The sequence below is a fragment of the Dendrobium catenatum genome, unplaced genomic scaffold (assembly GCF_001605985.2).
Source record: "Dendrobium catenatum unplaced genomic scaffold, ASM160598v2 fragScaff_scaffold_1638, whole genome shotgun sequence".
NCBI lineage: Eukaryota > Viridiplantae > Streptophyta > Magnoliopsida > Asparagales > Orchidaceae > Dendrobium > Dendrobium catenatum.
In genome coordinates, this window is record NW_021320100.1 from 934,097 (window position 1) to 952,760 (window position 18,664).

The 18,664-nt window shown below is 33.3% G+C and overlaps 1 protein-coding gene across 1 annotated transcript in view; it reads right to left on the reverse strand.

Annotated features, from left to right (window-relative positions):
* Window positions 1-2,034: 2,034 nt before the first annotated feature.
* The window catches only part of LOC110112007 (ORM1-like protein 3), a 51,303-nt gene continuing 34,673 nt past the window's right edge, over window positions 2,035-18,664 (reverse strand). Inside the window, exon 3 of the mRNA XM_028701105.1 lies at window positions 2,035-2,631. Coding sequence (XP_028556938.1) covers window positions 2,493-2,631 — 139 coding nt within the window. The 3' untranslated portion in view covers window positions 2,035-2,492. The remainder of the gene's footprint in view (window positions 2,632-18,664) is intronic.

An 18,664-nucleotide genomic window follows, 5' to 3' on the forward strand; every position in this document is an offset into this window, starting at 1 on the left:
TTTGTTACATATTTTATTAAATACTTGTAATTATTTGGCCACAAATTAGAAGTTTCGAAGACCTGCTTGTAATTGAGAGATGAAGAAGAGGCTTATCATGGGTGAAATATCACAACGGATCATAGAAAAGTGATATCTATATTGAACTCTTGTAACTAATTTGATCACTCGCACTACAACAATGAAATATGTTTGCATTTAGGCTATCATCAAGAGATAGGTAGGTTGTTTATAAAGTTTAGTAATTCTAAATTTTTTAGAGAATGGTGGAATCTACCTTAGATCTAATTATACCAAAACATATTATATTTTTTATTGTTTTCTAACAAAATAATAGAATAATTCCTAACAAAATGTAACCATTATATCTTGATCATCTGATTTATATATCCCTAAGATGTTTCTATTTTTTAAAGTGTTACTTATTTTTTTAGTAGCATGTAAATCTACACCTTGATTTGATTGTTTTGGTTAAATTCGAAATCATAGTGTTAATATTTAGCATTTGCAGTCTCAATGAGATGGTATACTTTACTCACTATTTATTACTTATGTGATCATGTACCATTTTGAGATGAAAGTTTATCATTCATGTTGTCCAAATACATAATAAGGATTACATTCCACACTAGGAATAGAATAACATTTCATTGCATTAAAAAGAAATATAGGTGTTTTTTTTATGATTTTTATAAGGTTCACTTATTGTTTGACTAAGGTGAGAATGTGTTTACTTGATTGGGCCAAAAAAATACTTCAAGGTTTCACTTAAGACTTGATTAAATTTTACCCAATTGGGCTACGAAAATCTCAAGTTAAAAGGCACTTAAAGATAACTATAAGTTTAATTTATATTTAGTTTGAAGATAATAGGGTAAGATATGTTTTCACTTAATATGATTAAGGCTTTATTTGGGATGGCTTTTTATTTTTTCTTAAATTGTCTTTTTAGTCCAAAAATAAAAAGCTGCATTAAGAAAGAAAGTCATCCCAAATGAAGCCTATGTGAAGAATTTAGAGATTTGGACCTATATTTGAGATAATCTATTTATTTGGGCCAAGTGGGCATGAAAATTTGTTTAATTGGACTAAGAAAATATGTGAATTGATCTTAAAATTTGGCCATACGATAAGAAAAGGCTTTGTTGAAGTCCTAAAGAGAATTAAGGCCCATATATAAAGCTTAAGAAAATCTATACAAAGTAGGGTCAACATTGATTTTGACCCAAATTTGAACCAAGATTCTTTAAGATTTTATCAAACGAGAATTTGGTTTAAAATGACTTCCTAAGGTCATGAAACATTGTATAAATGTGATGGGAAACTTAAATGCAAGACTCATAAAGTTTGAGAATTTCTTCTTGGAATTTTATCCTAAATTCTTAAATTATTAAAAATTTCAAAAATTAGGTCTTTGCCATTATTTGATGATGAAAATATTTTAGATTAATTTTTTCAAAATATATTTTGATTTATGAACTCATGGGTTTTTAGTTAGCTTTTTTTTAATTTTTTCTTTCTTTATATGATTTTTAGATGCTTTAGGAAACTAATAGATTATTTTAATCACCCCAAGAATTGAAAATGCATATAAAGACCTCATTAATTCTAAATGCTACGAAATTTGAATCAGTCTTTCTATGGCCTATAAGAGCATCCCATAAGTTTAGTAATTTTTAGAATTAATCAAACATATTTAATAACTTCCCAAAATTATAGGAAAATCACACCTTAATTTTTTTTTTTTTTTTTTTTTTTTTATTTTTTTTTTTTTTTTTGTATTAATCTAGGATTCATTATCTATTCATAGCACTATATCCCATATTATGTTTGTTTTCTATAAAGAGGTTTGCATTTTAGAAGTTGCTATAATTTAATTTTAATTCTATGTTCTTTTAACCTCTCTCTCTCCATTTATTATTCTATATCCTATCTTTTTTTTTTTTGTAATAATTTAGATCAATTAAAACAAACTCACACAGATCACATACATAAACTTCAAAATCATAATTCTTAATTGATAGTCAAAGCTCCCAAACAACAGATCAAGATGATCTATATTTCTTATCAATCTTAGTACTGAGATTCTGATAGTACCATCATATGAATATACCATCAATATTTTCCCGTTGAATATGAGATATTTTTCTGCGTGCTTCGCTTATTGACATGAACAGTGAGGTAGAGCTAGAGAGTAATTAGACCAACAGTTGGGAACTGGAGAAGCTACAACTGACATGAAGCCTTGCCAATATGTCCTAACAACAATAAAGGAGCAAGAACACTACTAATACGTAAACCTTTATTACACAAAGAGCAACAGTTTTGAAAGTCTGACATTACCTAGTTGCATCAACATGTCGTTCTGTACATTGATAGGCAACAAAGTCAAGTAATCACAAAACTAAAACTCAACACATTATAAACCCCTTTGCCAGAGGCTTTTCTGTATAGAGGATCCAGTTATCATCCAAAATCGCGACCACTACTGATCAACGATCTGCGTTGATCCCAAAGATACGGACCTTGTGCATGTTTGGAAACTTGGCGACTACCAAAACAATCACTGCTAGTGTATTCAGAAAGAGCATTGGTTGCTGGTAGTCAGTTGTGTGCGAAGCTATCAAGTATCTGCCAACAAGAACATGAAGAAAGTTACATCAACAAGACAAGGATTGTATTTTGAACCTTTAGATGGCGATTCTCTACGTTTAGGGTTCAGAGATCATGTTGTTTGCACAAAACAAAATGATGAAGGAGAATATGATTGTATGGTTCAGGCAAGAAATATAAATAGCAATATCAAGTAGAAATACGGGTGTCCCACTTGGTGTATTCTGTCTGTCAAGTGGCAAAATTGTGAATTTGAATTTTAAAATGTTTATAAACTAAACTACACTTCATGCATATCAGCACTTTTACTTTTGAATAGAGTAATGATTTAATTTAAATTTTTATACATTTGAATTTGAATTCAGAAATTTCTAGAAGCTAAATATCACATCTTGATATCATTTTGACATGCCAAAGATATATCCAAGTAGAAAAAAATATTAAAAATAAATTGGGGTGTGCATCTTAAATAATTAATGAAATTTTTTTTAAATGTAATTTCTTGTATTTAAAAAGATTATTTATATTAAAAAATAAAAAAACTAAATTTTTGATTTCCTCTCTAGAAACTCAAATCAATCACATATACTCAATATCCCATTTCCTTGAAGTTTCCCCTTTGGATTTATATCTAGTAGGTCGCAATTAAGGTTTTACAAATTCTAATTAAATGATTTATTGTTTCTCAATTATCCTTAATATTCTGTTTATTGAATTTCTATAAACTATTTTTAAGATATGCAAATCATAATATTATGTCTAACCCATATTCATATCCTATATTTTCAATAATTGATGTGTCCCATATTAGTGTCGTATTCATATCTGTACATCAAGGTCTTATTATATCTGATTAAAGAATACAGACATTAAAAATTTAGAGAATCAAGTATTTCAAAGTAACAAATATATATTTATCACAAACACAGCTAAGGTATACTCAAGTAAGAAGTGCATCAGCTTTCAAAATTAGCTTCTTAATAAACATTGTTACACGTAGCAAAATAATAATAATAATATATATATATACCACAATTTTTTAATAGAAATTTGAGGTTCTAAAGGCAAAACCAACGTTTTGAAAACCGGACCGGACCGGCCGGTTCAACCGGTTGAACCCCGAACCGGCCGGCCGGCCGGTTATGGGCTGCTTAAGAACCGTTTCAGCACAGAACCGGTCGAACCGGCGGTTCGACCGCCGAACCGGAAAACCGGCCTCGTTATAAAAAACCGGCCGGTTCAAATAAAACCATTTTTAGCCGTCCGATTTAATCCAATGGCTTAGAGAAAGAGAGTAACAAAACAAATACAAAATTTACAAACCGTGAAACCCTATTCTTCTCCTCATTTTCGCGATTCGTCCAGGCGGAGCGACGAAGTTGTTTTCTCGGACGAGAGGTGTTGTTTTCCCGGAGCAACGGAGCCGATCAAACTCATTGAAGGCTTCCTTCTCTTGGTCAAGTTCTCCTCTCCTACCCATCGTGAGTTTTTTAATTTTCACGCACTTCTCCTTGCTCCTATTTGCAGCCGACGGTAGGCTGTGAATCTTGATGAGTTTTCTTGTTTGATGGTGGAAATTGAAATTTCAGTTATGTATTTATGTTTCAATGTTTCCTTTCCACCAAAATCTTTTTTTTTTTTGGATTGGCACGCCTTTGGGTCATTTCATGGAGACAATCTTTGTTTTTTGTTTGAATTGGCAACTGTTTAGAGCAACTTTTTTAAGCCTTAGAGACATTTCACTATTTCAATATTTCACTGCATGTTTGATTTATGATTTTGCTAATGAGTAATATATGCGATGGTTATGTAAAAGAAAGGGGTTGTTTGGTATCGGATTTACAACGGGATTTAAGTCGGATTTACACTAAACCCAGCCAAATAGTTTTTGTGCGCGCATTAAATCCCGGATTTACAAATTTACAACTTAAATCCGGGATTTAGTAAATCCGATGGGTAGCCGGATTTAGTAAATCCGAGAAGGATTTATCCGAAGAAGCGCGCGAAAGGGAGAAAGTTACCTTCACAGCCAGCGAGCTCCCGTTCTTGCTTCCGATCAAAATGCCGTAACTTCCAATCCGGGTTGAAGTCATCGCAGGAGCGAAGATTAATTAATATAACTTAATATATCTATTATTAAATATATAATTAATGGTATAAATAATAATTAATGGGTAATTTGTACTTAACATATTATTAAATTTATAACACATTATATTTTTTATTTTTAATTATAAATTTATTTTTAAGTTATAATTATCTTCTTCACGTTTAAATGTCTAACTGCTATAAATCCTGAAATATGTTACCAAATAGTTTCTCGGGATTTCACAGGATTTAACATTTGGCATACCAAACAGTTTTCAGGATTTAACACATTTCGGATTTACTAAATCCGAATTTACAGGATTTACTAAATCCCACTTGTTGCCAAACAGCCCCTAAAAGTAATACATGAATTCCTTAAATCGTTTTGCATTCTTGGGGGTGGTTGTAGCTATTTGTTAAGTAATATATGTGATCGACATAATGCATTTTTGGGGGTGGATAAATGACATTTATCATAATAATGAGATTTAAAATGAGGAGAAGAATGTGGCTTAAATCCTAGCTTTAATCAATAATGTGGCTTAGATGACATTTATCATAATAATGAGATTTAAAATCTCCCCCTAAAAGTCTATTAGACAAGATTTAAGCTAAACAATTTATGTTTATTAAAATTGTGTTTATGTTCTAATTGGTGTTTTCTGTCATTCTCCACATAACCTTAGCATTGTATACAGAATGGATCTACCAACAGTTTCTTCTCATGGTGTGCGTGAAAAGATCGATATTGCTTGGAGTCATTGTAGTGAAAGTAAATGTGCAGATGGAAAAAAACAATATAGATGCCTACATTGTGGGATTATATATAAAGGTGGAGGAATTAATAGGATAAAGCAGCATCTAGCAGGAGTAAGAGGTATATAGAAATAAGAACAAATCCAGGAGGAGTTAGAGCAGAACACAAGATTGTTTGTTGATGAATATATAGATGATGAAAGGGGGTCTTCATCACTTCCAAAGTCACAAACCTCTAATGCACACCATTAAGGACTTGATAAAGGGAAGAGAAATAAAGATGAAATAGATAACTTTTTTGCACCAAGAACTAAACCAGGTTCTCAACCCTCATTGAAAAGTGTAATGGCTTCCAAAGAAGCCATATATCGTGCTGATTTAGCAGTTGGAAGATGGTTTTACGATAGTTGCATCCCCTTCAATGCCATAAACTCTCTTTTTACGCAGAAGGCAATTGATGCTATAGCTGCAACTGGACCTAGTTATAAGTTGCCGTCATATCACAAATTGAGAGTTAATCTTCTGCGAGATTGCAAAGAATAATGTCGGTTGTTGATAGATTCATATAGAAGATCTTGGAAAGAAATAGGTTGCACACTCATAGCAGATGGTTAGACAGATAACAGGAATAGAACTTTGATTAATTTTCTTGTTTATTGTCCAAGGGGCTTAGCTTTCCTAAAATCTGTTTATGCTTCTGATATTACGAAGGACGCGAAGACACTTTGTTCATTATTTGATGAAGTTGTAAAATGGGTGGGGCCACTGAATGTTGTGCAGCTTGTAACAGATAATACTGCAAATTATAAAAAGGCCAGTGAATTACTGCAAGAAAGGTTTGACAACATTTATTGGTCTCCATGTTCAGCTCACTATTTAAATCTTATTCTTAAAGATTTTGGAACATGCCTCACATTCAGGATCTTGCCCAAAGAGCTTCAAAAGTTACATTTTTTATCTAAAATAATGTCTTTATTCTAGCTTGGCTAAGAAAAAAAGAATGTTGGAAAGAGATTATTAGGCCTGGAGCTACTAGATTTATTCTTAAAGATTTTGGAACATGCCTCACATTCAGGATCTTGCCCAAAGAGCTTCAAAAGTTACAATTTTCATCTACAATCATGTCTTTATTCTAGCTTGGCTAAGAAAAAAAGAAGGTTGGAAAGAGATTATTAGGCCTGGAGCAACTAGATTTGCTACAACTTTCATCACTTTGAAAAGCATATCTGAACACAAGCAACATTTACAGGCATTTATAACAAGCAAAGCTTTCTTTGAATCAAAGATTTCCAAAACAGTCAAAGGGAAAGAAGCATCATCTATCATTTTAGATAATAAATTTTGAAATGACTGTTTGGTAAGTTCCAAATTGACTGGGCCTTTAATTCGATTATTGAGAATTGTGGATTCGGATGAAAAACCATCAGTAGGATTTCTTCCTCTGTTCAGGCCTGTACATCATAGCCCCCTATAGAAACATCTTTTTCTTATATTCAAATTAAGGTTTGAAACACCACAATCAAGTTTTGAGATGTTTTATTTTCATGAGGCAAGGAATAAGGATAAAGACATTTTGAAGCATCAATAAATAACATATGAATATCCAAATAAGATATCAACGCAAAATCATAAAAAGTCAAAATAAGACCGTTAAAAGAAAGACCAACAATAATGATAAGGTTCCTACTTCAAGGTCCAGAACCCACCACTCCTAGCATAACCTGCTAGATAATGAAAACTATCTTTGAAATCAAACCAAATCTCACTTAAGACTTGGAGGTGACTTTAATAGCTATCAGCTACAACTATAATTCATACAATCCTTTAAAATAAAATTTGATGTTAAGGTGAAAAAAATAAGAGCAATCAAATAAAATAGAAATTATATGAGATTTGAGTGAGAAATAATAGAAATGGTCAAAGGGGTTTTTGTGTTGATGAGCACTTCAAGAGCTATAACTTCTCTTATCTATAACTACTCTTATACACTAAACTCACAAAGCTCTCACATAAAAAAATTATTTTGAGAGGAAGAGAATTACTTTAATGGTGAACAAAGAAAACTTTGAATGTTTTTCTCTATATCACTCTTAGGATTTGCAGATAGGTGTTCTACTAAATGATGCACTCAAGGCACATTCATTAGTATAACATGGCCCAAACTAATCCACCAAAGCAGCTATACAATCAATACCTAATACTAAATTAAACTTGAATTTTAAATCATTGGTTGATCGTACTATATGATCATGATCTAGGATACAATCAATTTGATACTTAGATTGACTGCATATCGTACTACACAATACAACATATAGTAAAATTCCATGATACTTTTAATTGAATTGATACTTAAGATGATTGTACTAATTAATTTAAATCAGTAAATATATTGTACAATCAATCACTATGATGCTCAATTCATTCAAATTTTGAATTATTTCATTTAATGCATAATTGATCCTACATATTTAATCCAATATTTGAAATATTATACAGGGTGATCAACTTCATACAGTACACTTAGAAGATCAATTATTATTAATAGTAAATTGCTTGACTAGTCAAGTTGTTCATATTAATCAAAACTAAAATTAAATTGATCATACAATACAATCCAACATCGTATAGTATGATCAGCTATGGATTTTACAATAAAGTTTTTTCTTAATTTAGTTAATATTCAATTTTAACCGTATGTGCTAGTCATCTTAACTTCCTCAATACCTTAAACACAATAGATTTTATTTGATTTAAAATTTCTTTTAATTTAATCATTTTATGTATTATTAAAAATTTTAAAATATAATTCAGTTAATTATTAGTTTCTATTTATCGCTCATTGGCATACAATTTAAATGTGAAAACAATTCTTTGTAATTACCCTAAAGATCTTGACATTAGGCTTGGAACCGTCAGTGGTAGGAATTTCAACTAAGACTTTCTAATAGAAACCTTTCTGAGTCCATCTCAAAGTAAACAAAGCTCTAAATTGATCTAGCATATTGTCATCACCAAGCTAGTTGTTTATATACAAGTAACATGTAACATATAATTACACTATGCAAAGCACCCTAGATGCACAACATATAAGATATGTAATGATCAAATTTGCAGTAAACCACAACTGAGTCACATGCTTATGAGGTCCATTGAAAATATCCCCTATTACATCAATCAAGGATTAGTAGGAGCTAAAGTCAACTATTTCCCAATCAAAAAGCAATGTCTGGCACAGATATACATAGCACAGAAATTTAGTAATTACGTGTCTTCTTATCTTGAAACATATTGTTGATTCTTTATTGAGATCATGCATGAATTTAGGTTTCCCAATATGTAACTAATAAGGTAATTCCACAATTTCTTTTTAAAATTATAAATATGGGTCTTATGCGTGTACATATAATTCCAGTTATATGTGCTATTTCTTCCTCATTTAGAGTCAAATCCTTAACCAAGTGATAGATTTCTCTGAGAGTTATACTTTATACAATCGTGAAGCTTGATTCTAGTTTGTTGACTTCCTTCTTTTTTATTTTTATTTTCCTAAATATTGTTATACTTTTATTATATTATAACTTAGCGGTGTCAATATTTGACACGACCAATGTTTAAAATTGCGTATTCGGGTATTGAGGCGTTTTTCATTCGTGAGGCGAGGCGTAAGTCTCAATGCGTTTTGAGGCGTAAGCCTCAAAATGAAAAATTGCGTAAACATAAAATGATAAATTTTATATATATTAATGAGTGAATAATATAAAACATAAAAAGCATACGATATGAAGTGAAATCAAAATATCTCAATAATAAGACAACATAAAATATAGTTCAACTCAAAATTATATCTTTCCCAAATCCCAGTATTCTTTTTAGTAAGATATAATTCCAATTTCCAAAAATAAATAGCAATGACATATCTCATAAGAACTCATAAGTCATCAACACTGTCACCACTAAGGGGTTCTTCATTTGAATCATCATTATGGTGAACTGCTCTCTCCCATTCCTCCTCTCCTATAGAGTCCAATATCGGCCATTTATTTCAAGATTTAAGTAAGTTTTAATATATATAGCGTGAGGCGTAAGCCTCATGCAAGTGAGGCGAGGCGGGCCTCAACCAAGTTGAGGTGTAAGCCTCATAAAAAAAACACGAGGCGTAAGCATCGAGGCGTTTTTTATTGGAATTGCGCAAAGGCGGGCCTCAAGGCGAGCCTCATATTGCGCAATTTTAAACCATGGACACGACCCGAAAACCCGACTCGAACCGGTCACAAAAGTTTCGGGGTCGGGTCAACTCGAACCTAATCGGGTCGGGTTAAAGTTAAAGGTTTTGACCCTTTTGAAAAAATGGGTCGGGTCCGGATTGACTCGGAAACTCGACATTGACCCGGACTGACCCAGAAATCAAGTTCGAGTCAGCTCAGTCGTCTGTGTCAATCGTCATCTCAGGTCGCTCAGCTCAGCCTCCGCGTGGACCGCATCTCGTATCATCAAATCGCGTTAGCTCAGGCAGTCAAGCGCCAGTGTTGCGTCAACCCACAGTCGGACTGACGCGGCCAATTTGTCGAACGCGCTGACCTTGTGACCCGCTGCTCAGCCGTCCCTCGACCCCACTCTCCCTTCCATTGAGGCGTCGAAGACGTTCCAATCAAGTCGACGAGACGAGCTCGACGCAGTCTGCTTCTCCCTCCGTTGAACGAAGGCTCCCATTTACGCATCGGCTGCTGGTTAACCCGAATTCTTGCAGCTTCAACGGAATTCCTCCCGTTTCGTGTCGGATCGAATCAACTCGGAAACCCGACGGGTCGGGTTCGGGTTGAATGTTTTGACCCGTTTATAAAAACGGTTCGGGCTCGGGTTTGACCCGAATAGCACCGGGTCAGTATCGGGTTTGACCCGAACCCGACCCGTGACACGAAATTGACACCCTAATATGACTGATTTTATTTATCTTTTTCACAATTTAGATTTCAATAGATCTCCAATTAGTTAATGATTTTAATGATTATAAATTTTTAAGCAATTTTTTAGAAAAATAAATATTAATTCATTATTGAAATTTAGATTTAGTGATGTAAAATTTTATGTGCATGACATATGACCCTAGCGTTTAAAGCATCCTACTATAGCATTAGGATATGGTCTAGCATAAGCAAGAGTCACTACATCCTCTTGGAAGCTAGTAATGATAAAAGAGTAATGCCACCACTTTATAGGTTGACGATGCCTCGCCACATCTAAGTGAAATATATTTACATTAAATATATTATTGAACAGCGGCGGAGGGAGGCGAGGTCCCACGGGGGAACGTGCCCCCTCCATGAAATAAAAAAACATATATACTCGCTTACGTCGTGATTTTGGCCGGTTCAACATTCGCTCGCCCTAATAGTCGCTCTGCTCTCGCGCGGTGCAGCTCTCGTCTTGTTGCTTCTTCTGTCGGCTACCGCTAGTGCGTCCAACATGAGAGCTATCGGATCGGTGCTTCTCGAAACGGTCCGTCTTTGTTAGCATCTTGTACACGTTGCTTCTTCCTTCGGCTTCTGGCATCTCGTTCCCTTCGTCCTTCTTCGATCCGGCAGTGCCGCTGTGGCCCGTGAGCAGTCCGTCTTTGAAGGTAAGATCCGGAATTGCATTGGTTTGGATGCTTTTTACTTCATAAAATTGATTTGGATGTTTTTTACTTTCGGCATCAGTCCTGCTATCACCATTTGTTTCATCGTCTTCTTTTCAATTTTTAAGCATAAGTTTTTTACTTTTTTTCCATGTGTATTATGTGGAGGTTAAAAAAAATGTTGGTCATATTTGGGTTGTGATCTATCCCTGTTTGGCTGTTTCACGTAGTTGTGTTAATGTGTTTCCTTGTGTTTTCTATTTTTTGGAGTGGTTGCATATCAATATGCTTCAAATATTTGTGTATGTGCTTACGGGTTTGAATCTTCTATAAAATGCTTGCCTCATTAGATAGATTCCAAAGGACACATGAATACAATTTTATCAACATTATAATGCTCTATTACCATCTTAATTATTTAGGTAACATATCAATATGAATGTTAGGAATCATCCTGTTTACTTTGCTTATCATTATGCTGAACAATTTATTCATCAAAATATTTAGGAGAATTTTTTTTAATATCATAATTGACTAAATGCTTCAAATGAGTTCTACATGTTTTAGGTGGTTTGACTTTGCACAAAGATTATGGAGAAATATTTTAAGAATGCCTCACAATCTTGTTTATCAACAGCAATAGAGGATTCAAGAAATAATGATGATGAACAAAATAAAAAAAGAAATCGAACAAATGGTGAATCATTAAAAAGCACGGAACCATATGTACAGAATCTTCAATCAGATCCTGGATTGCGTATACCTATTTCTGATTATAGTGTTAACATTCGTGATCAAATTTGAAGATCATATTTGCAAAATGGTCCTTGTCAGCCTCGCAATCATGACTTTCCTAAAAGTAAGTTTGGAATTAAAGATAAATGTTTCAATCTGAGATGGTTTGATAGATACTCCAGTTAGTTAGAATATAGTATTCAGAAAGATTAAGCATATTATTTGTATTACAATCTTTTTGGGGTAGAAGGAAGATGAAAAGAAGACCATGAGGCATTTCGCATTAATGGATTCTCGAATTAGAAAAAACATGATATATTTGATCTACATATAGGAGGACCTAGTAGTGTTCATAATAATACAAAGTTGAATTGTGAGGTTTTAATGAAACAAGATCAACATATTAACTTTGCCTTGCAGATGCAGTCCGATCGAGTTACAAATGCATATCATGTTCACCTAAATTCTTTTGTTGATTGTATAAAATTTCTGCTAAGATAAGAATTAGCTTTTCAGGGGCATAATGAGAGTTTCAACTCCAAAAATCAAGACAATTTTCTTGAACTACTGGATTTTTAAGTAAAGCATAATGAAGATAGAAATCATGTTGTACTAAAGAATGCTCCTGAGAATTTAAAATTAACTACCCCTGATGTTCAAAAAGATAGTTGTAGAGCCTTCTCTATTACAATTACAGACTAAATAAAAGAAGTTTGTGATAGTTTCTTCTCTATTCTCGTTGATCAATAATAAATTGCTTAACTAATCAAGTTATTCATATTAATCAAAACTAAAATTAAATTGATCAAACAATACAATCCAAAATCGTATAGTATGATCAGCTATGGATTTTATAATAAAGCTTGTTCTTAATTTATTTAATATTCAATTTTAACTGTGAGTGTGTGTGAGTCATCTTAACTTCCTCAATACCTTAAACACAATAGATTTTTATTTGATGCATTTAAAATTTATTTAATTTAATCATTTTATGTATTATTAAAAAATTTAAAATATATTTAGTTAATTATTAGTTTCTATTTATCACTCATTGGCATACAATTTAAATGTGAAAACAATTCTTTGTAATTACCCTAAAGATCTTGACACTAGGCTTGAACCGTCAGTGGTAGGAATTTCAACTGAGACTTTCTAATAGAAACCTTTCTGAGTCCATCTCAAAGTAAACAAAGCTCTAAATTGATCTAGCATATATTGTCATCACCAAGCTAGTTGTTTATATACAAGTAACATGTAACATATAAGAACACTATGCAAAGCACCCTCGATGCACAACATATAAGATATGTAATGATCAAATTTGCAGTAAACCACAACTGAGTCACATGCTTATGAGGTCCATTGAAAATATCCCCTATTACATCAATCAAAGATTAGTAGGAGCTAAAGTCAACTATTTCCCAATCAAAAAGCAATGTCTGGCACTGATATACATAGCACAGAAATTTAGTAATTACGTGTCTTCTTATCTTGGAACATATTGTTGATTCTATATTGAGATCATGCATGAATTTAGGTTTCCCAATATGTAACTAATAAGGTAATTCCGCAATTTTTTTTGAAATTATAAATATGGGTCTTATGCGTCTACACAAAATTCCAGGTATATGTGCTATTTCTTCCACATTTAGAGTCAAATCCTTAATCAAGTGATTGATTTCACTGAGAGTTATACTTTATACAATCGTGAAGCTTGATTCTAGTTTGTTGACTTCCCTCTTTTTTATTTTCTTTTTCTAAATATTATTATACTTTTATTGTTATAATTGATTTTATTTAATTTCGTCACAATTTAGATTTCAATAGATCTCCAATTAGTTGTATGATTTTAATGATTATAAATTTTTAAGCAATCTTTTAGAAAAATATATATTAATTCATTATTGAAATTTAGATTTTGTGATGTAAAATTTTATGTGCATGACATATGACCCTAGCGTTTAAAGCATCCTACCATATCCTTACCATAGGGCTGGCATAAGCAAGAGTCACACCATCCTCTTGGAAGCCAGTAAAGATAAAGAGTGATGCCACTACTTTAAAGGTTGACGATGCCTTACCACATCTACGTGAAATATATTTACATGAAAAATACTATTGAAGCAATTTTTAGTTTGTTGAAGATTAAGAATAAAGCCTGAAATAAAGTTAATTTGAAATTAACTTTTACATCACCCACCACATAAATAGGTAATATGGTATCCATTAAAGCATGAACCTAGTTGAGAAGTAAAACTATATTTTTTAATATGGATATCCAATTAAATAGTGGAGGAATGCATCGGGCTTGTTGTGTGATAGAAAAGTACCCCTCAAACTTAAGGGAAAATTCTATAAGATGGTAGTGAGGCATGCAATGCTTTATGGTGCTGAATGTTGGCCATTAAAAGAGAAGCATAATACTAAGTTAAGTGTGACAGAGATGAGGATGCTCAGGTGGATGAGTGGCTTTACCCTTAGAGATAGGATATGAAATGAGCATATAAGTTAAAAGGTTGGAGTTGCTCCAGTAGAAGATAAGATTAGAGAGAGTTGCCTTAGATGGTTTGGTCACATAAAACGGAGGCCTTCCAATGACCCGGTTAGGAGAGTAGAGGTTTTAGATTTGACTTATGTTAAGAAAGGTAGAGGCAGACCTAAAAAGACTTGGTTAGAAAATATTAGGAATGACCTTTCTTTATTAGATTTAAATGAGAATTTGACCTTTAATAGGACAATGGAGAAAAAGGATTCATGTAGCCGACCCCACGTAGTGGGATAAAGGCTTGATGTTGTTGTTGTTGATATCCTATTAAACAGTCAAATTCCCAGCAGAGTGCGTGCCTGTGTATCTTTTCGACCTCAATCACCTTGTCGATCTCCTTGCATTGCCTTGCCAACCACCTTCAAAATGTGTCATCTCTACCTCAAAAAGAATTTTCCTTATTTCCCCAGACGCTTCCTTGGCCTTCCTGCTTCTTAGATCATCTCTATCTCAAACAGGAAGATTATTGATGCAAATTTAAAGATCTTTAGTTATTGAAAATGCAAATCAGGCTTAGTTTAGTCAACAATTGGTTCAGTTTACTTTTACTTCCTTTTCTTATTTGATGCTAACTCATTGTAGTTTCGTATGCTATCCTATTATAGTACAATATCAGCATCCTTGATTACCTTTAGAAATCTAATTTTACTTATCAAATATCTCTTTATTTTCCCATTTGGAAAAGTTTTCACAGCATTGTTCTGTGTTTCATTATCTGTGTGTGGTGCTTTCAATTCATTGATAGTTGATTTGAACAGATAATATGCTTAATTTCTTCCTATTTCATTTTGGTTTTGTAGTTGGACTTCTTACTCCCTAATATATCATCAATGGTGTTGATTTTGGCTTTATGAAAAATATTCGTCTCCTTCACCTCCAGTAGGACCTTCACAACTGTTGAGTCCCAACTATCCTCAACGGCCTCCCTAACCTTTCAACGCCGCATCATTCCCCTGTCTTAAGGTCATGCCACACCATTCCCTGTCTTAAGGTCATGCCACACTCTCCCCCTAATAAAGGACTATCCTCGACACCAAGGATAATAGCAATATCATACTTCGTTTTCAATATATTGATGCCTCCAAATCTAGGAAAGAAAAATACTTTGTAACTCATGTCTACCACAAGTGAAAGTTGTCTCAATTGGGCTAGACCCAACAATTTCTCCTTTTGAGTTTTCCACTTAAATTTTTTTGTTTCATGCACATTTAATTTACATCTATAATTAGGTGTAGATTTTCATTGGTATTCAAGGTGATCAAATTATCTATTTACTTCATTAAGTAAGAAAATATCCAGGATACTAGCAACATACTATTTTCACATGCTTTGTATTAGTGCCTCTTTGAGTTTAAAGAATGTCATCCATTTATAACGCATATCTATTACTACTAAAAGTGTCAACTAGGTTAAGCCTTGCACTTTTTCTCTTTTTAGGTTCTCATAAAACATAATGTCCTATACCCGCTTTATTTATGTCTCTAGATGTGTTTGTAGATTGTCATATGTAGCTAACGAAATCAAATTGGCCTCTTTACCAACTTAGCTTCTAGCACACAATAAACAACATGAACTAACAAAAGCTTCACATAGACATTGTGACATGTTACATCTTTTACTAAGTAATTCATTGCATTTTATCTAGATTTGTCAAAAAATCTGATTTGAACAATAAGTCAATGAGCCAAAATAAAGCAACAAGACCCAAAAAAGGTTCCCCTTATGCTCTAAGGGTTCAGCATAAGGGTTCAAGATTAATTAAGGAGATCATTTAAAGGCACATAACCCCCCGATCCACTAACATTGCATTTTGCATGCCCTTTGAGCGGTGTAAGACATCCAACTGCCAAAAAGGTCCAGCCAATGCTAGCAAGGTCCAAACAACTAAGGGCAAGATACGACAAGCTATCAGCAAGGTTCAACTTTAAATTTTCTAATAAATAATCTATTAAAAAGTTTGGGGACTATTTTGGGATTTTAGAATAATCCCCAGACTATTCGTATATGATCATTTTAGTCCCAAAATATTTCCTTGACTATACAAAATTGATCCAAAATGGTCCCTTTGGGACTAAATTGAGATTGATTTTGTAAAGTTGAAGGACTAAATTAGGATCAACTTATATCACAATTACAACATAAGAGACGAAATTGGGACAACTTGATACTCTAGGACTAAATTGGCCACACAAGAATAAATTGGGGACTATTTTGTGATTTTTCTGTTATTTAAAAAAAAGCATTACATGTCATAGAATGCAAGGGCTATCATTATTGGTAGTCTTATCCTTAGTATATAGCAATGGTCTCATGCACTACCTATTGTTATGTGTGGAATCTGATTGTGTTGATCATTCAAATTGTTCTATTGCCTCGAAACTCAAGTTTCTTGTGCTCGCTGTGAGGTGCGAGGGGTTTACCCCTTGCTTAGGTTTGGGCTTTTGCAGACAAAAACTTTTTTCTGTACAACGCCCTGGCACTGTGTTTTTGAGCGCCCAAACGCTAAAAGACAGAGAGCAGAGCATTGTAGCAATCCAAATATGACGCCGCAGCGGGTCAAGATAGAGACTGAGCGCCACAGCGCTGACTGTTTGAGTGTTACAGCATTGCAAAACAGAGATTGGGTGCCGCAGCTCCCCAAACTGGCGCCGCACACTACGAGATGGACTAAACATTTATTTTTCTCATTTTTCTCAAGGGTCGCATCCCTTAAGAGTTATAACTTACTTTCTCTTGTATTTTCTAAAGGTTTAGATATTGAAAACGGTGCATGTGAGAAAAAAAGCAATGAGAGAGTGAGAGAGAAAAAAGATCTGTATTATTTCTTCCAATTTTCATAATGGATTTCTTAGTGTGGTGTGGCTCCGTGGTTTTTTCCCTATTTTGGGTTTTTCCACATTAAATCCTGGTGTCCTTTAATTTTTCGCTGCTTTCACTTTCTTACTTGTTTCGTCATTGTGGTGTTTACTTCTCATCTTCCCCAACACTATTAGGTGTAAGAAGATAGATGAATCCCTGAGTTTGAAACTTACATATTATAGAGGAAACATGATAAGTGATATAGGTAAGGGACAAGAATGATCATAATTAAACTAAACTAGTGATGGAAATGTGAAAGTTAATACGCATGAGAATGTCAAATGTCAACATCAAGATGAGGCAAGCACATTATCACCTGAGTTTATTTAGTATACTCTATTTCATAATTTTTGTTTTTTAAATTTATTTTGTTGTAAATATGTCCATGATGATGATTCATATAAAAAACGAGTTGTATTCTCTAGTAATCTTTTTATCTGGTTGAATTTTTTGTTGGTTTGGTCCTCTGATTTTGCTACAGTAGGTCAGTGTTTTCCACTGTTACTGCAAGGCTTCAGCTAACTATGTCTCAAAAAGCCATTGATTTTGTAGGGTTGTCACTGTTCACAAAGCCACTGACTGTTTTGGAAGGATTGACGTAATTTCACTGTAAGGATTTACGTGTTGGCTTGTCACCTTCTGAGAATACAAATTACAACCGTCAATGACTTGGCAGTTATCCTTGAAGTGTAAATTGCTCTGTTTCCATATTAGCAGCTTCCGATTTAAGCACTCTAACAATGACTCAAGAATTAGAGACTTAAATTTCTGGCATTGTTATAGCAGGACAGAAAACTTGACTGCTTTGCGATTTTTGGGGCAAGCACTTTCAAAAGTCAAGAAAATGTGGACTGCAGTTCTCGCTCAGAGATCTAATTTTGGGATTCTTTTAGGCTGACAATTTTGTGGCCTTTTATGATAACTTCTCAGGCATATAAATTTTCAGATCATTGCTTCACAAAATTAATGTTTCTATCAAAAATTGTGTTGTTGGATGTGAATTCTTTTAGGGTTGCATAAGTGTAGATAACAGCTTTCATAGGAAGCTTTTTCCATATACCAACATGAAGTTTGAATTTTTTTTGACGAATTCTACCCTTTCCCTTTTCATTTACATCATGATTTGTTTTGCATGTATGATTACGATTTGGTCAAAGCTAACAAAATCAAGTTTTTCTCATTATGGTGAACACCTTAATAATTGAATGGTCATATTCAATATAAAATTTCATGCAAAACTTATAATTTTGAACAATCGGTAAATTATCATTTAAATCAAGCTCTTGTATTTTTTTTTAACTTTCACCAAAAAAGAAACAGTTTGCATAACGGGTTGTTTGGTTTGTTGAAAAAGCAACACAAAGTAAAAGGAATGCAGTATAAAAGAAATATAATGTATTTGAAATGTTTAACATTATTTGAATCTGAGTAAAAGGAATGCATGATGCGCA